Source organism: Pungitius pungitius, chromosome 7 (genome assembly GCF_949316345.1).
Source record: "Pungitius pungitius chromosome 7, fPunPun2.1, whole genome shotgun sequence".
NCBI lineage: Eukaryota > Metazoa > Chordata > Actinopteri > Perciformes > Gasterosteidae > Pungitius > Pungitius pungitius.
Genome location: NC_084906.1, coordinates 19,413,791 through 19,433,444, shown reverse-complemented (window position 1 = coordinate 19,433,444; position 19,654 = coordinate 19,413,791). Strand labels below are relative to the sequence as shown.

The 19,654-nt window shown below is 51.6% G+C and overlaps 1 protein-coding gene across 2 annotated transcripts in view; it reads right to left on the bottom strand.

Annotated features, from left to right (window-relative positions):
* Positions 1 to 19,654, bottom strand: part of ncanb (neurocan b) — a 91,986-nt gene that overhangs the window by 46,567 nt on the left and 25,765 nt on the right. For both annotated transcript variants that reach the window (XM_062563354.1, XM_062563355.1), the window contains exons 3-9: positions 16,089 to 16,318; positions 15,833 to 16,001; positions 13,235 to 13,409; positions 11,577 to 11,704; positions 9,001 to 9,294; positions 7,343 to 8,140; positions 1,464 to 3,710 (exon numbers count right to left, since the gene is read on the bottom strand). In XM_062563354.1, the coding sequence (XP_062419338.1) occupies positions 1,464 to 3,710; positions 7,343 to 8,140; positions 9,001 to 9,294; positions 11,577 to 11,704; positions 13,235 to 13,409; positions 15,833 to 16,001; positions 16,089 to 16,318 (4,041 nt within the window). The remainder of the gene's footprint in view (positions 1 to 1,463; positions 3,711 to 7,342; positions 8,141 to 9,000; positions 9,295 to 11,576; positions 11,705 to 13,234; positions 13,410 to 15,832; positions 16,002 to 16,088; positions 16,319 to 19,654) is intronic.

Below are 19,654 nucleotides of genomic sequence, written 5' to 3'. Positions count from 1 at the left end.
GCTACAAACTTTCACAAATACTGACTTTAGGATTACACAATATGGAAATGAAGATATGAGTTATTTAAAAAAGAAAAAAGGAATAAAAGGCGACTTTTTTTAACTTTCTCACAGTGAGGGATTAAGACATATTCAGTGTGTGTGTGTTGGTGAGATATGCGGGGTGGATTATGGAGGTTTACTCCTGAGAGAGCCTCGCATGCTGGTGCTTCTTAACATACATTTAGTCCGTGTGCGTGCGCGTATGGCCGCCCATCTGTGGGGGTTTAGCTGGAGGCCAGAGCGAGCGCGGATAGGATGTGGCGTGTCTCTAGCGTCTTACCGGTGTCTTATCGCTCTGATACGTGGCCAAATAGGACGCAGAGGGGCGGAAACTGGCCTTGTAATCGAGAGGATTGGGAAGAGAAATGCAAAAAGAACGGAATGGATGAGAAAAAGGAAGAGGAGCAAAGAAAAGATGAGCAGCAACGTGCTGTCTGGATTCCCAGGGGAACGTTGTTGATGCAGCTTCTGATCATTGATTGAAGAGGTTCATTTCCTCCCACCTGCAGCAGAAGAGAGGACACTCTCTCTCCACCATTTCTTGCTTTCCGTAGCTGTCTATGCACCCGCCCTTTCCCTCCGTTCTGTCTCTATCTCCCTGTAATGGGAAGACAAACCTTTGCTGTAATGCTCTCTGTACGTTAACCGCAAAAGGTCACGAGAGGGAGCGGCCTCCTGCGTCTAATCACTCGGCTGGAGAAGCTCCATCCAAATGTCATCCTGATACAGAGGAGCAGCGTCACCTCGTACTCCTCCCTTCTTTCGTTTTCTCTCTTGTAATAAACATGCCACCGTTCAATCTCCAGTTACATCAACCCGGATCTCTCGAAGTTCACTTTGATGATTGGTGGGGTCACGGTTATGTTTTACACAGCAAAAGCAGTTTGTGTTTCTTGTACCCAACAGTTATTGTCAAGTTTGGGCATTGAGCCCACCGCGAGAGAAAGAGAGAGAGAGAGAGGGGGGGGGGGGGGGGGGGCTGGGGGGTGACATGGACAAACTGGAGAACGAGAAGCGGAGACGTGACCGCAGACGATTACGATTCCCATCTTGTCGTTTGTGTCTCCATTGATTCGTTTGGGGACAGGGACCTCGGCCTCTCGCCATTTCACCTCGTCGCACTCGCCGCGACCCGCTAATTACTTCAGTGAGACCTACTCGCCGTCACCTCGCTGCACCGCCTCGCTGTCGGGAGCGGTCTCGTTGAACCCAACCTCGGGGGGTGGGGGGGGGGGGAGAACGAGCCGGGATTAAGAATGCATGATGCGTGTCGGAGCAGCAGAGGAGTGGGGAGAAAAAAAACCCATAAGAGAAAGGAACGGTGAGGGCGTGCGTGGAGGTCGGGTGGATGTTTCTGATGGTGGAGCTCGGGTGGAGCGCTAACAAGCGGCCGCAAATGATGACGTTCAGTGATCACGTACCTGATGGGATGAACCCAAAGGCCCAGTTGGGCCCGACGGTCCCGAGAGGGTCGCTGGCGTCCTGGTGGTCCTCCGGCTGCGGGCTGGCGCTTTTAAAAGGCGTCCACCGGCTCCCCACCACGAAGGACTCGGACACCGCCGACCTGGATTCCATCTCCGTGGCGGCTGCGTTGAAACCCGACGCAACGGTGGTCAACCAAACGGCGCCCGAGCTGGTTTGAGGCCCGCCGCCGAGAGCCGGAGCAGCCGAGGGGTCGGCTGTCGTTTTCTCCCCCTCCTCCTGGACCCACGAGATGGAGATGGACGCCTCCTCGGAGGCGGCACTCTCCGAGGGGTTCTCCTGTGGGGTCGTCGCGGTGACGGGGTCCGTCCTCAGCGCGTCTCCGGTCGTCTGAAGCTCGGCCGCTCCGAGGGTGGTAAGCGCCTCGGCGAGGGCTCCGGGGGTGGTCAGCGCCTCGGCCAGGGCTCCGGGGGTGGTCAGCGCCTCGGCCAGGGCTCCGGGGGTGGTCAGCGCCTCGGCCAGGGCTCCGGGGGTGGAGGTGGCCGCCTCCGCTCGGCTGGTGCTTTCGCCGTGCGTCCCGGTGAGCGCCGACTCTGAAGTACTTCCTTCTCTTGGCGAGGGCAGCGAGGTGGGGTCGTGGGTGGGGTCGTGGTTGGGGTCGCGGGTGTAGAGGATCTCTCCCCTGGCCCCTTCTGTCCGGTCCGGCTCCAAGGAGCCCCCGGGTGGGGTGGTGGGCTGCTGCACCACCTGCCACTGGGACGGAGAGGTGTGCTCCGCCACCGTCACCAGCTCAGTGGGGCCGAGCGAGGGCGTCGCTTCAGGGCTGCTTTTGGCTTTCAATCCGAACCCGCCGGGGAAGCTGCTCCCGTCGCTGCTCCCCTCCATCTCCTCCATCTCCTTCCCCTCCATCTCCTCCGTCTCCTTCCCCTCCATCTCCTTCGTCTCCATCTCCTCCGTCTCCTTCCCCTCCATCTCCTCCATACCCTTCCCCTCCATCTCCATCTCCTCCATCTCCTTCGCCTCCATCTCCTCCGTCTCCTTCCCCTCCATCTCCTCCATACCCTTCCCCTCCATCTCCTTCTCCTCCATCCCCTTCCCCTCCATCTCCTCCGTCTCCTTCCCCTCCATCTCCTTCGCCTCCATCCCCTTCCCCTCCATCTCCTCCGTCTCCTTCCCCTCCATCTCCTTCTCCTCCATCTCCTCCGTCTCCTTCCCCTCCATCTCCTTCTCCTCCATCCCCTTCTCCTCCATCTCCTTCCCCTCCATCTCCTTTCCTTCCATCTCCTCCGTCTCCTTCCCCTCCATCTCCTTCTCCTCCATCTCCTCTGTCTCCTTCCCCTTCATCTCCTTCTCCTCCATCCCCTTCCCCTTCGTCTCCTTCCCCTCCATCTCCTTCTCCTCCATCCCCTTCCCCTCCATCTCCTCTGTCTCCTTCCCCTTCATCTCCTTCTCCTCCATCCCCTTCCCCTTCGTCTCCTTCCCCTCCGTCTCCTTCTCCTCCATCCCCTTCCCCTCCATCTCCTTCCCCTCCATCTCCTCCGTCTCCTTGATCTCCTTTCCTTCCATCTCCCTCCCCTCCATCTCCCTCCCCTCCATCTCCTTCCCCTCCATCTCCATCTCCTCCATCCCCTTCCCCTCCCCCTCCATCTTCTTTCCTTCCATCTCCTTCTCCTCCATCTCGCTCCCCTCCATATCCTGCCCCTCTATCTCCTTCATCTCCTTCCCCTCCATCTCCTTTCCCTCCAAATCCTTCCCCTCCTTCTCCTCCATCATCTTCCCTTCCATCTCCTCCATCTCTTCCCCCCCCATCTTCTTCTCCTCTTTCTCCTGCTCCTCCATCCCTTTCCCCTCAATCTTCTTCTCCTCTTTCTCCCGCTCCTCCATCTCATTCACCTGCATCTCCTTCTCCTCCCACAATGCAGTGCTGGCTGCCGATGGGGAGTCGGCGTCCTCTCCCTCCTGGTCCTTCCCCTGGCCTGAGTAGTTGTCCGAGTTGTCCTGTCGAAGGGACGGGGGCAGGGTCATCACCTCGAGGGGCCCCACTTTGGCCTCCATGGGACCCCAGGTGGGCCGCATGCCCGCGTAGGGCACATTCCCGGGGGGGCCTAGTCCGGAGGCACGCATGGATTTGATGGCCCAGCGAAAGTGGCTTCCGGGGGCGGGGGCCGAAGCCGGGCCCCGGGGGGCGGATGCGTTGACATGATCGCCGGGGTGAGACGTCTCGTTGGGACCAGATGCATTGAACCCTAAAGGGAACAAAGACACACAACAGACTAATTAATGCCTTTCCATTATGGGGGCGGAGAGGATGGGGGTGGATTTAATTTCTGTGCATGTGGAATTAGCAATTAAAACAAAAGCCAGGCTTAAACTGAGCCCCCAGTAACTGTCACAGGGCGGGGGGGGGGGGGGTGTGTTCAGCGGCTCCGTCGGTTTGTGCTCATCGCATCTTTTCTTCTTTTCTAAACAAATCATTTGTATTCGGGTTCGTAAAGGAACCCAAAGCGGGAATAGACAACTTCCCGCTCCCCGACTTCCAGAAGGGCTTATTGTAAGACAATAGCTTCCCGTTGTTCTGGTGGCGACTCGTTCCAACCGAGCCTGAAATGTATCCAATTAAATGATATTGTGATTAATTTCTAATGATTTAACTGCTCTTCCGCCAACAGCCCTGCCCCCCCCCCCCCCTCCCCCCCTCTCTTCTTCTCCCTCAGTCGCCGCCAGACGACACGGCGACTGAGCTTTATGCAAATGAATGCGCATGATGTCGTGTGGCGATGTTAGCTAGCTAACGCTGCGTTTTGATTTTTTTTAAATGGAGGCTAATTTCCCAGGAGGTCGTAGCCGGCGGCAGACAGGACCACATGGTGAACGCCGGGCTGAGAGGGAGCCAATCAGAACGCCGCATTGTGAATTTAAGATTTCCTGCTGTGGCCTCTTTAGAATTTAAGACCACCTTCATCCTGTTTGGGCTCACCATGGAACAGATCAATAAAAAGAAAAAGAGGAATTCTGCTTAGCTTTTGTTGCTCTACATACATCTCATTTCCTTTTCAAATGTCCCAGTCAGTTCTGTTTTTAGCATCAAATAAACCCATCAAGAACATATTATAACTTCACTCAATTGGTCCTGAACCTCAAACAAAAGTTTATTTTTTCCCTGAGCTGTCACGCTGCAAAACAACCTCCAAAAAAATCCCTTGCAATTGCTATTCCTTCCAATGATTAATTCATTTTGACTTATTGGTTTTACATGCGGAAACTGTCACATTCCCGAATGGGATCATCTATTAATATTTAAATTCTCTCTCTCTCTCTCTTCTGAAAAGGAGCCACAGTGAAGTTCGGTGTACTATCGCTGTGCATGATGGACTCTGAAATGGGCTTTTGAAGGTTTGTTGAAGATGTGCACATGCAAATGGAGTAAAATAAAGACCCGCTTCTTCCCTAAAAGTAGCCGTCGGCTGTGATTCCCTCGGATGTTACTTCTAGTGGAGCTCATCAGCTTTTCAGACCCAAAAGATGGCCGCCGACGCTCGTGCACGCCGGGCCAACGGAGGGAGGACGCAATTTCACACTTCTCTTCTCTGCCCCTGTTTTCTCAATTCCCCGTGGATTCTCCTACCCCGAACCCCCCTCCACCCCCCATCCCCCCCATCCGCGCTGTTTATTTAGATGAAGTGGCCCGCTGGACCTCATCAGCTCACGGCGTTAAAACCGACACCGTCTGCACCATCAATGATTCACTCTGTCCTGGTGTTGGTGTGTGCTTTTCTGTCCTTTTTTTGTAAAGGTTGTGTTACCGGGAGGCCTCGGCTAGCGTTGCTCCCGGCGTCACCGCTCGGCTCCGTTTGGCTGTCTTTGGTTCAGTAAACATGGAGGAGGGGGGGGGGGGGGGGGGGGAGTAACTCGTCCCAGCACAACAAATTGCCACGAGAGAGAGAACATGCCCAAATATGTCCATGCATGAAATATTAAAATGTGCCGTAAATTATTCAGAGCGTCCGCCGGCTTGCCTGGCGCCCAAGTGAGCTTCACGAGCCCGAGGTTCCATCTCCATAAGAACCGCGTGGACCGCGGTAATTGTCGTATTAATAACCCAAACATAGCCAATTACATACTTTTTACTACACACTCCGATGAAGGGGAGAATGATTAAACACATGAATCTGCCGTGATCATCGACGTAATGACCCGCGTGACGAATAAAAAAGGGGCCGATTAGGCGTAGGTTTCGGATGGCTGGCGCTTCGGCGAGAAGAAGGTTTAGAGAAGCCCCGGCGCCGAAAAACCTGGCAGAACAGACTCGTAATAAACCCGCGGCTGCGGCGGTAATTGTGTGGCGCCGCAGTGAGTGGTGCGGCCGCGTTGACTCCACTTTACCGGAGTAAACAACCCTGAGAGATTCCCCCGGGTCGGGTGGACATGATATTAAATCCTGAGAGGGAGACGCAGAGAGGGAGAGAGGGAGGTGAGAGAGAGAGAGAGAGAGAGAGAGAGAGAGAGAGAGAGAGGGAGAGAGAGCGATGGCCCCGATGCGACCTGCCGTTATGGCATCTAATAAAATAAAAAATAGAATTTAGAAAAAGCCCGAGGAGAAGTTATTGGACGGCCATGGGAATCATGTCAGGAGCTCCGACACTCAGCACACGGTCGGCTATCACATAAATTGCGTCTCTGGCGGGTTTCTTTGACGGACAGCCGGGTCCTGCATGTCGAGCTTATTCAAATAATACTTCCGTTTTTTTTTCGGCCCACGAGGGGGCTTTATATCATTCAATAGAATATTAAAAAAAACATTCTGATCGGCGAGGGAGATCATTCGAGTCCCTGCTCACACTTCAGAGGCCTTTTTTTTTCTAAATGCAGAAATTAATTTGATTCAATGTTTAAATTCTGATGTTTCGTGGTTGTGCTCAGAGTCCCCCCCCCCCCGCCATAATCAAAAAGGCAACAGGGCCCCATCAGTTACTGAGGGTTGTGGAGATCCAAGGGGAAGCCTGCGGCGTGCAATAACAGAGTTAACTCAGCTCACTGATGCTGGTTTAAGAAGAGACATCAGCTGGGCAGCTTTCCCTCACAGCAACATTAAAGAAAGAGAGAAACGACTCATCCTCGACTCCCCCCCCCACCCCCACCTTTCACTTCCCTCCCTCCCTGGCTTTCCTCGCTGCGGCGATCATTACTGCCTACCTTCAGAGAGCCGTTGAATGGAGGTGAGAGCGGACGCCGGCGCGGCCTCCTGGTTAATTGGACGCGGGTCGTGAATAATGCATCAACCCGGAGCTCGGATTCCCCTGAACACCGCGGTGGTAACCAGATACGGAGAAATTAACGGGGGGGGGGGAAACGTTAGTGGAAAAATTAACGGGGAAAAAAATGGTAGCGGAAAATTTGGCGGAAAAAACCCCTGCACTTTGATGTTGATGACATCACAGCTCTTTGATGTTGATGACAAAATTTTACGGGAAAAAAAAACGTTAACGGAAAATTTTACGGGAAAAGAAACGTTGGAAAATTTAACGTAAAAAAAACGTTAACGGAAAATGTAACGGGAAAAAAGCGTTGACGGAAAAATTACAGTGTAAAAAAGGTTCCAATTAAATCTACAGCACTACTTTAAATTGCCCTGCAGAAGAAGAACTCGAGGGAAAAGAGTGCAACAGAGAGGCGGAGACTTGATAAAGAGGGAGACGTGAACGGATCCTATAATCCCCCCCGAGATTCACGGTGAACGCATCAGGTCTCAATTTGAAAGAAAACCTTTTCCATTTACGCTCGTTTATGTCTTGATCCCATAACCTGGCTATTGGTTTAAAGGTGGATTGAAATACACACACAGATCAGGGGGGGGGGGGGAGGGGGGGTTGTCTCGTACCGTCGGGTGGAGGGTGGTCGGCGGGCGAGTCGGAGGCCCTCTCTCCCGTCTGAGTGCTTTGGACCGCGGGCACCAATCGAATCAGCGGCATCAGCTCTTTCTCCTGCTCGGACAGGCCGTCCGGACGCCGCGGCCCGCCGGCAGGCGTCCCGTGGGAGAGACCCCCGCCGCCGCGCTCCGTGATGGCGTTGTCCACGCCGCCCTTGTCCACGCTCGCTTTGGGTGAACCTGAGGCTTCGCCCTGCGTCTGGTTCTCTGCCGATTCTTCCTCCGCCACCGCCGGCCCCTGGTCCATGTCCTCCGCCTCCTCGCCTCCTCTCCAGTACCTGAAGGGCTTCATCAGAGCGTTGACAAACTCAGCCAACACGCTGTTGGTATCGTGGGACTGGGGGGTGGAAGACGGGACGGGTGATAACGTGGGGGACGATCCAAAAAACCCGCCTCCCCCGCCGCCGTCTTCTTCTTCTTCTTCTTCTTCCTGTGGGTGGGCTGAACCTCCATGTCTCTCCAGGCCCGTGGTGTTGCCGCCCTTTGTGTCATTCAACTCCTCGCGTGCTGCCCCCCCCCAGCCCTCCTCCGGGTTGAGGTGAATGACGACGTGCTCTCCGGAGATCTCGGAGGAGTTGTCGATCCCGCCGATGGATCGGACTCCCGCGCTGTCCAAGTCCACCGGGCCGGTCCAGTCGGAGGTCTCGGCGAAAGGGTCCCGGTGCCCGGCGTCGGGGGCGGAGGAGGCGGGCTCTGCTGCTGGGTTCAACACCTGAGGCTCCGCAGCCCGGACCCCCGCCGGCTGCTGGGCTGCAACACACACACACACACACACAAAGCAACATTTCAACAAAAGCATCTTCGCTTTTCTTCCACTCGAGCGGCTTTATCTCCTGAACACAGAACCTCACACTGCAGTCAACCGGTTATCGCGCCGCATACAGGGTTCAGTTCGAGGCAACCTGCCGGGCAGAAGGTTTGCAACACGTGGCTCGGATTTTTCACCCCCCAAAATCCAATCGTCTTTAAATTGCGTTGGTGCAATATTAATGAGGTTGAATCGACGAGATTGTCTACCCGCCGCTATTAAACAAAAGATTGGATTTTTCTTATGTTTCTATCAACGTTTATCTGTCTGAAGGACAGCAAATGTTTTAAACATGAATGTCAATGCGCAGACAGCTTTTGCGCGATGCGGAGGTTCATCTTCAGCTGTTTGTTTTGACAAACGCTCCCACGCTGTTCCTGTTGACTCGAAATGATTGGGTTATGTCGATGCTTTGCCTCGGCAATAATTTTTACAACACGGCATTGCGACGGATGAAAATGTCAGGTTTTTTTTCCCCCTCTATTTTAAAAAAGTCAGTCTGCACTGTGCAAGAATCAATGCAAGCCAGAAAGGAGATGAGCTCCAGATGAAGAATTATGGACTGGATAATCTACAAAGTAACAACATCAGTGAACAGAACTTCCAGTGTCAGTTGGCTCGTGATGAAAGACCAAGTCCGAGACGGAGAGGCCCTTCATTCCTCCGGGCTGCAGCGACAGAAATGTCCCACAATCTCTTAAGCAACTACTACATGCGTGACACAAACAGGTCGGCGCCAATTAAAACAGCCCGACTGAGAGCTCTGAGACCCCCCCCCTCCCCTCTGTCACGGCGGCGGTACCTCGGTAGCAGAAGGCGTCGTACAGGGCCGCGGTGTCGGGGAAGCCGGTGCGGTTGGGGTTGTTGTACACGGTCCGCACCCCGGGCTCGTCCCCGCCGCAGTTCTTCCGGGGGACGTTGATGGGGTAGCGGCAGCTGCCGTCGGCGAGCCAGCCGGGGTCGCACTGGTCCAGGCCGGCCTGCCAGGCCAGGTACAGCTGCCCCACGGTGGCCAGCTGGGCGCCCAGGGAGTGGCAATGGGTGGAGGCCGTGGCCAGGCTCAGCTTCTGCGGCACTGAGGAGTGGAAGACTTCACCTGTGTGGGTGAATTAAATGATATTGTGATTCATTTCGAATAATTCGACTGCTCTTCAGCCAACAGCTCTGCCCCCCCCCCCCCCCCCCTACCCCCTCCCCACCTCGGCTCCCTCACCCACCGCAACAAAACTCCTATGAAGCCATTTTCTAAGCGACCAGTGTTACAATTTTGATATGACCCGTAAAAACTCGTAAAACCTTCCATGACGAAAACATATTTGAATGTGAAGTCATTTACTAAATGATCATCATGCTGCATTCTAGAATAATCCAAACTAGAGATTGATACCATAAATTGTGTACTGAGGGAATACATCAAGTAGAAAATACACCCCAAAACAGAGGAGTCGCCCCCTGGTGGTCATTAGAATACAGAGGGTTCTTTTCAAATTCTGAGGTTGCTACCTGTAATTACATGAAAAGTGTTGGGAGGGTTATGAAAAGAATTCTCATTAATATGATTTGTGATTGAATATAAAAGAAATCATGATTAACTGAAAAGTATTTTCCTTTCTTTTCATTTTACCAAGATTTTAACTAAACTAAAGAAAACCGAACCCTGCTGATATCCATGCAGAGAAAGAAAAAGACACATGGTTTTGTAATGAACAAAAGACATCATTAATTTAGCTTTTACTTGTTTGTGTTTTTTTCCACACACAAAGCACAGCTAGTAATTTCAGTTTGATTGAAGACAATTATCTGCCAATTGTCCCAATCAGGTTGGTAATTTCCCTGAATGAAATCGTCTGCTGCTGGATGCAGAGTCCATAGGTGGTCCTGCAATCCTCTCTGCTCCGCAGCTCAGTCAGACGTGGGCTTGTTCGTACCTCTGATACTCTGATGCTACTGTAACTCCTACCGCTATTATGTTTAATAACAGTTGTGGACCGAGCAGCTCACAGCAAGTGACCCAGACAGACTGACCCCCCGCGCGTGTGTCTGATTGTGCTCAAAAAGACCCGCGCTGCGCTTATGATTGTTCGGTGGAGTATGCAAATATCACAAACCCCCCCCAACGGCCCTCCGCCGCCACCGCCGACTCGTTCATTAAGTGGATGCGGAGCACGAGCAGCGCCGGTATCTGCCTTTTCAGCCCAGGACGGGACCGCCACACGCAGCAGCACCCCAAGGTGTCGGGGTCTCAAAAGTCTGCAGGTGCATGCTGGGAACGGTTGGCTTTATGGGGGCGTGAGCCCTGCGTATTCCTCCCTGTTTGCAGCATAGTCAAGAGCCGCTAATCGCTCGGGCATCACAAGGAGGTGGAGGGCGGTTTGGTCGTGATATCGGGGGGGGGGGGGGGGGGGGACTGCAGTCAATGAGCCGCTTCTTGTACACTCTCGCTACAGATGTCGTGTCCCCACATATCTCCCATGACGTTGACTTTTCACTGCACGTCCTCGGATCCAAAGCAACACACTCGCCTGGTGAAAAGAGGATTGAATGAGCGGTTCTGGAGGTGTGCTGAAGGAAGCGCACACACACCGACATTACGATGTCAGGTTATGGGCAAAAGGGGAGTTAGCTTGAAGGGTTCACTTCATTGTACCTTCGTGGAGGAAACCAGAAACTGGAGTCGACCTTGGGATTAATCTGGAACCACGAGCAGTGCGACGCTGCTGGGAGGAGTGGAGGCCTCCATCTTCCTTAACCACAAGTAGTTTAAAATCCATCACATCCCCAAAGAGGTGTGACATCCTTTAGAGTTTGTGGAGTTTACGGTCGACCGGGGGGTGAGCGGAGAGCGAGGCCGTGAGTAGCTCCTGTCATCAGTGCATGAATGGGGGTGAATGGGTGAATGATAACACCGAGTGTAAAAGCGCTTTGAGTGTTTTTGGAAGACTAGAAAAGCGCTGTACAGTCTATTTACTGATGTTTGCTTTGCCCCACCGGCCCTAGTTACCGTTGTTATGGCTGTCAAGCTTTCCCAGGTGAAAAGTGGGCCTCCTTGTCAGCTGGTGACCCCTGTAGGAGACATGCAAACTAAGGACCAGATCGTTAGCTAGACAAGCTAACGTTGTGGCCTACGGTATCTTTGTAAAAGTTTTATGATGACACCAGTGACCTCCTCAGCTTTCATCTGCTGGAGGTTGTAACATGACAGCTGGACTCAATAATGTCTCTCTTTCTCCCTCCCGCTTCCACGGCCTCTCCTCCGATTGACCTCTCCCTTTCTGTTTCCACGGAGCGTTGTCCTGTTACAGCGTTTTTGCGACGCCCATCCGCGACCTATTGACCCCGATGCACGACTGAACCCGGTTCGAAGCTCTCAACTCCTACCTTGAAGCTGCTTGGCAAAGCAGTAGACATCAAACAGCTCATCGGGGGACCTGTCGCCGTAGTTACGGACTCCAGGTGAGTCCTCCCGATCGCCATAGCAACCGGGCCGAGGCGACTGGATGGGATACCTTAAGGAGAAACGGGCGACACAGAGCGTGAGTGAAAACCCAAAAAGGGATTAATACCGTGCGGCCATGAAAGAAAAAGGCAGCCGCTGACACACACACACACACACACACAGGAAGATAAAAACAGAGGTACACTTTCATCATCTCCTGCACAAAATGTTCCAAATACATTACCCAAAGAACAACGTGAATAAACAGACAGATTCCGAGCCGGTAAGTGGCTGAAATGCTAAATGCTAAAGCGAGCTATACTGAAACATTCATTACACGTCACAACAACCTCAGGAAATCATTTCAATAGATACAGTATCTTGCTTCCTTTAATTATTCTGCCCGGAGACCTAGTTTCACGAAAAAGAAAAAAAAAACACCCCGTCGTTTCACTTGAAATTGTTTCAAAATGTGTTTGATGCTCCAACAACATAATAATTGCAGTGGAGAGGAAGGGGGGCAGAGGCAGGAAGTCAAGGAGAGGTTAAAAAGAATCAGGAATTCTTCCAGCGGCTTGGCGAGCCTTTCGGGGGCGGAGAGAACAGTGATCTATATTCCCGGCTCCAACTGAGCAATTATTCCACAGGAACATTGATTGAAGCGGCACCAGGTCGCAGGCAAAGAGGCTGATTAAAAGATTACGGCGGGCGGGCGGGGGCTTGTGGGGTCCTATAGGAACAGACAGGACACACCAAGGCAGACACAATCAAACGCAGGTGACATCACCATGAAGCTGCATCGCTTCTCCCAGCAGCGACCTGCTTCCATGGGAACAAAGGAACTGGGTCTCGTAACGCGCGTGGCCTCTTTGTCTCTGCTCGCCGATGGCAGATGAAGCGATGGCTGTATCCCCCCACCCCCTCCCAACCGCATTAATTGGCCGCTTTCCTCCTGGCTGACGTGTAGATGACTCCCGGGTAAAAACAACAAGAGCGTAGGAAGCAAGGAGGTACGACAGACGGGCTGAGGATGTGAAAAACTGCCGCTCTGCTGTACAGAAATGTTCAAATGAGAAGGTAGGTGTGGAGTGTGAGCAGAATGAAGCGCGCGCAGCAGCCTGACGGGCAGTTAACCGCCTTTACTGTGTGCAAACAAGCAATTAGGTCCAATTATGCGGCACAGTTTTGTGTTCCTAAAAGCTCCGAACAGAACTAAATGACTTGCAGGTTGCGACACTTCACATTTTGACGGAGCACGTTGGCAGAACGCATTTAATTACGTTTGATCGTGCGGCCAATCATCTAAAATATATCGGCCCAAAACAAGCCTCCGATAGCGATTTTCAAAGAGCAGCCTGGTCCAACAAACAAAGGCTGCCAGCACACCTCCCCAGTTCCAGCCGGCGGCTGCTAATTAGCATCCACGGGAAGAGATGCTAACGTGCTGCTGCAGCGTGATAATAAGGGGGCGACGGACCCGACGCTACGACTCTGGATCTCAGGCTGTGTGGCTTTTTATCGGGCTGTCATTTAATCAAAAGGGAGCGGTAACCATAGTGACAGACCGTCCTGCCGTGGAGGCTGAGGAGGGGAACCTCACCGCACGGTCCGGTCGGACAGCCAGCCGGCGTCACAGTTGTCGTATCCATCAGCGAAGGTGGCCTGCAGCTGACCCGGGGTGGCTATGACGGCCGAGTTCTCCAGGCACACCCTCTTGGCGTCGGCGAAGGACAGGGCGTAGCGGTCGTGGGGGGCCCGGTAGTGGAACAGCACACCTGGAGCCAAGAGACACGGCCGTTGTGTGAGAGCAGATAACAATGCAAAAAAAACAATTGGAGGTAGATAAATGGAACAGAGTGAGACACGACCGTATCGGCTGTGAAAGGGGGACATACGTTCCCCTCGCGGTCTCCGGAGGGAAGAGCAGGAAGGCACCGCTTGTGTGGCGCCCCCATTGGAGAACCATTGGTGTCCCATGGCGATATCGCTTAGTACTGAAGAAGTTGTTTAAAGTTGGACTGAAATCTGGATTCTCCTCACTTTTAGCAGATGCAGTATAATTATTTTGGCAATACATTGCATGTATTTATCCATCCTTTCAAAAGCAGGCACGTTAATTTGGAGAAACATTTGCTGTGTCTTCCACATGTCGCACTCGCAGTGCACTTACTACTCGCATGGTTTGCACTGACAGGTCGGGCCCAACGCAGCGCACTAGTAAGAACACACGGTGCAGAAGTGTAGTGACAGATGCATCCGAATTGAGACACGATCGATCTTTTGAAGTTGCCAGGCGACGCGCTTCCAGTGATTTGAATCAACGAGTCCAACGTGAGCTGATTGACGATAAGTCTAATTACCACCGTCAACATCGCCAGTTGGAAGCAGCATTTCACGCCCCCGCCGGAGGACGGTGGGGGAAAAAAAGACAAACAGAGACTTACAATATGCTTTCCCCCTGTGCCATGTGCTGATAGTGGTGACACTCCACACCAGTCGATGCCGCGTGGACATATCTCACCACTGTCCTCTAATTGGTGAGAAGCAGAGGATTGAACGCTCGATATGTGGCGTGAGAAGGATGCGAGACGGAGAGGCTCAGGCACACACTCAAATCGCTCCGTTAGAAGATCTCCGTGGATTAATATGATATTGATAAAGCCGAGCAGTCAATACCTGCTAATTAATACTTTAAGCACTCAGTAGAATTAGCGTGAGGACGGCTGGGATCCGCCGTCTGGCGTGACGGCCAATTAAAATTAAGCCCCGGAGATGGCTGGACCTCGCCAGCTGCGTAATTGGTTTCTCTCTGAAGGAGTGGTTTTCGTGGCGCGTTAATCGATGGGCCAGCGGGGCGCGGGCGGCCTCCGCGGCGGCGTGGCAGGGGTCCCCGCTCGCTGAGAGAGAACGAGGCGACGCGATTACATCAGACAGCCTCCCGGATGAAGTGACGGATTCACAAAGACGGCGTTGGGCGCAACCCGCCAATGCGAGCTAATGAGGTGGAAACCACGCGGGGTGCTCTCGGTGTCGGGGAGACGTATCCTTTGCAGGGCGCCGGGTGAAATAATAAGGCTGCTGGGCCTTCAGAGCGGCCCCCCCGAGAGTCGTTATTCTAGTAGTGGCTCATTATCAAAAATAACGAGTGACCTGGAAATAAGCGGATGAAAAGCTCCGCAGGTCTGAAATGCCGTCGCAGAGCCGTCGTGGTTCTACTGCGGTGGGCTGCTTCCAGGTGAACCCGGATACCGACCACGCCGTGGATGGTTTGCCTGTTGAGTCAACGCTATCAACGGCGCCGGGTTCCCACCTCATTGGGTCGGGTTCGGGCTCGCCGCACGCAGACAGCGCGCGAGCAGGCGTTTAACGTGTTCCAGTTCCGTCGTAAACACGGACAATAAACAACCGACCCGGGTGGAGTGGATGTTTCGTCCTGGCTCATTGTTATTCATAGTGGAGGAGCTTGGGAACATTTAGGGGAGAGCTGCACACCACCCGTGGAAGAGGAAGAGTGTTAATTATGGACAGTAAATGATGTATAACGCAGAGAATGAAATAAACAGCGTTAATTACTTTCTGTATCACGGCTTGTCATCAGTTTATGTAATATTGTATTTGACGAGATTATATTAACGCAGAGAAATAATGAGGTTTGGGAGAATAGTGGCACATTCTTGTACTGTATGTTCTAGTGAAGCTTTATTGGTGCGACTGTCCAGGGTTTATATTACTGTCCAACACATTATAGATTACAACCAGTAATAATAGCAGGTGGATGAAACTTTAATTAATTCAGAACCCTTCTCATCAACATTTGATGAAGTCTTAGCTAGCGATAATTCTACTAATTTAAAATGTTCTCTATTAACAGACGCTTTCCAAGTGTTTTATGTGTAATTTAAACACTTAAAAAGTTTGGTTTAATTCAAAAATTATCTTTCTTTTTTGTTATTTTTAAATTTAGGTTTGATAGCTGTTGGATTATCTCAATTAAATGACTTAACAACGAACAACTCTTATGTACTAGCTTCTAGTGGCTAACCAGCTAGCTAAGCAAGCTAGCTGGCTACTAATAGCATGTTTCCTCAAAATGTGAAGAGTTGAACATTAACCAGCACATCCTTTTCTTTGTCAGTGTGACAAGCTAAGTTTGTTCCAGCATCACAACTAAATTCAAAATGGCTGCTTTGAGATTCACCTGTGACCTCCAGGGGGACGGTGTCCTGCTCGTCGCTGATGCCCACCACGACCTCGCAGCGGTACAGCCCGGCGTCGCTGGAGCGCAGCCCCGACAGGGCGAGGCTGGCGTTGTAGCGGTTGTTGTTGTATCCGGGCAGCGTCACGCGGCCCTGGAAGGCCTTCTTCACCTGAGGGAAGGGGAAACGTTATATTCCCGTAGAAAACAAAAAAGCTGACATCATAACTGTGGCTGCCGTCGTTATCTGGCCTAGCACCTTGACCACGTTGTCTTTGGCCACCAGCACCGACTGTTCCTTCTGCAGGCCGTCGGAGCCCCTCTGGCCCCACACCTTGGTCCACTTGATCCTGGGGGGCTCGTGGGACGCACCGGGCCCGGGGCGGAGGGTGAAGAGGCAGGGGAGGAGAGCGGTCTGGGACAGCTCCTCGCTGATGGTCTGATGGGTCACCTTGCGCATGTTCACCAGGGCGTCGGCGCGGGCTTCGCCTGACGGGGGGGGGGGGGGGGCAGTGAAGGAGGTGGTGGGGGAGGGGGGGGGGGGGGTAACACAATCAATGTCGTCTTTTGAATTATGCCACAGGACGCCATTCCTCATTACACTGAAAATATGTTGGGTAATTGCTTCTCGATGCGTGAGACGCGCTTCTCCTTCGGGATTCCTTTGTTCCATCCGACCCCCCCCCCTTGGTCGCGGCGTGAAAGGAACAGAGGCTCATTGTGCCTCTGTGATTATACGTTATTGATCCAGCAAACCATCAATGTGCAACTCGAACAGCGTGAGGCATATTGTCTCAATTTTAATGAATGCAGGAAAAAGGATTCACAAATTGTAATCCGGGATTTACACATTAATGACGCCACAAATAAGTATTATTATACATAAATGACAACAAAATCCACATAGTAATGCAGCAACGTGCAAATAAGAATGTATATATATATATATATATATATGTGATAGCTAAGTGTGTAAAAGTATGTGTTGAGAGAGCTGTTTGTTTATAAATCCCAAAACACATTTGCGCTTTCTTTTGTGTGCACGGTGGCAGGACTACATCGTGGAGGGGGAAGATATCAAAAGTGCTTTCATAAGCCATTCATCAAACCTGCAGGTGCATTATGGGATCAATATTAACCACCTCTTTGCAGCTTAAAGCGTTGCCGCCGCCGCCGACATCCAGATACAAATATTACTTTCATCGCAACAATTGATGACGGAGTGAAAGGGCATTATTATAAGAATATCAGGGTGCCTTTAGAAGATACCGGTCGTTGTGTTTTGCAATATTGCACTGCATTTTTCTTTGTTTGTCCCCCCCCCCCCCTAACTCATTTTACAGCGGGAGAGTCACATCATGCGTTATCATTACGCTCTAATCCTGTGTCACCTTGCCTGAAAAGACAGAGGTGGCTGATTCCCATTTCGGAGGTAGATGTGGATTCCACTCTCACAGAGTGGTGATACAGGTTATCGCCTCGGAGCTCTGAGGTTTACCTGCAAACTCCCTATTTCAGATTATTCTCCAGCTCTCTTTTATCAGTCACTATTCCCTTCCTTTTCTCTGCTGGCAACGCTGGCAAAACCTGTCCCAGTGTCTAATCAAATTAGCTCCAAAGCCCCGGCGACGCGGCGTGCATCTGCAATCAGCTCGCCACTTCGTTTTTTGTTTACGTTTTTTTTTTCCTCACGTGCAGCCGCGAGGTGGAAATTTGAGTGGAAGCACGTAGGACGGAGCGAAGAGAGAGATCCCGACGAGAGGAGACAAAGGAGCCCTCCCGAGGTGGACTAAAGGAGCGAATTGATTCATTTTCGTTGGAGTTTGCTCTGTGTGTTTTGTCCTGATTCCGTGGCGTCTGATTGGACGCGCTGCAGGGCGCCTCCCGCCTGTAATTAAATGGCAGATCGTTGGAACGATGTCTTTTTCCGGCGGCTACAAGCACGCCGCTGTGCTTTGACCACTCCGACCTTCGCCCCCCCCCCGGCAGTGCGACCGCCCGCCAGCATTGAGATGAGCATTTTCCAGGTGTTTGCTTATTTTTCACCTGGCAATCTTATTACTATTTTTTATCGACAGCCTACAGATGTTCTGTGTATTTTCTTTTTTTTAGGATTAGATTCTTTTTCCCCTCCGGTCCTGCTGAGAAAGTTCACTTCTTGATCCAGATGAACTTTATTCAGTGATTGTCCATTTTGCAGTAAGTGTGGGCGAATAAACAATGCAAGGAAATTTGGGCAAACTACAGATGAGCAGAATCTCAGAGTAGCCAATGGCGACAGCCGGGTAGCCGAGTGTTGCAAGGCTAAACATTCTGGAAGCACATCTGAGGAATGGATCAATAGCATTCCCAATGCACTCGCCTCCCTATCCCGCCGGCAACCCCCGGCTCCCGACAGCCAATTGCAGTGCGGCCCGCCGACCCTGCAGGCGATCGTTAAAAAGCAAACAAATGCATGAACAACAGGAGGGAAATGATCCGAAGTTGAAGAAAAAAACAAAACAAGTAATCAAACAGAGGAGCAACTGTAAAGTTATATCGATATTATATTACATGAACCTGCTAGCTGTGCTAGCACTACTTACGCTAATGAGGCGGCAAGGGTCAGAGGTCGAAGTGGTTTCAGGTGATGAGAGAACTTGAGAGGCAGCTGATACATGAGATTTCCTACATGCTACATGCTGCACGATACATGCTTCATGACTCTGAGGAGCTGAAATCAAATTCAAATTATTGCTCCATGTGTACATACGGGTGTCGTCGCTGGTGGGGTAAAAAGAAAAAAAAGAAGGGTGGTCGCCTTTCTTTCTAGAAGCAGAGGTGCATACGCCGTTCCTCCAATTTCACCCATAGTGTTTGAACTGTACAAGGGTGTGTATATGTGTGTGTGTTTGTGTGTGGGTGCGTCTGCACTTCAATGCTCTCACAAGTGTTCACATATCATCTGTCATTTGCTATTCATCGAGCCCACCCACAGACACACACACACACACACACACCATTTCTCACTCCTCACTGGGTGGATAATGTGACTTTGAGCACATACAAATAGAAGGCGTGTGGATTGCTGTCATTGCTCATTCCTGCAGTGTCTCAACCCCCCCCCCCTCCTCCTCTAACCTCCCCGCCAGAGCCGCCCAACATCAGCCCTCCCATCTCATCTTCTCTTCCCTGCAGACGCACAAACACAAATAAACACACACTTCGTCCCTCTACTCTCGGCCATATAGTCTCAGACAAGCGCTACGTGGGGGAAAAATATATATATATATATATATATATGTATATGTATATATATCTCAATAATTCACAGTTCACAGTCTGTTCAGTGCAGAGATAATGTGACCGAGTTTGCTCAAATATCGGTGGCAACAAATTCTGTCCTCCAAAGATATTGCCGTGGACGTGTCCATGTGCAAACCTACTCCCTTACTTTGACTGGAGAGAAAAGCCATTTCGTTTAGTTATTTCTAGCTATTTTCCATCAGTCGTTATGCTAAGCTAAGCTAAGACAACTGGCTGCCAGCTGCAGCTTCATACAGTCCCCAAACCCAGAAAATGTGCCCCGCTGCTTGTCTTGAGTCTAAGACAATGTTTTTTTCTTCTAGTTTTATGAAACGCATCATTTATTCACAGAGCCGACGTGCCAGTTGGTCCAACATTTCCTTTAACGAACTCCAATTGGCCGTCTTAGGAACAACAGAACTCTGCAGAGGTTAAAATGCCAGCTCTGTGATTGTTGACTTTCTACAGCAGCGAGAGAGGGTAAAGAGAAAAACGAGTTCGTTTCACTCGATGGCAGCAGCTGTGTTCGTTTCCCCCTCA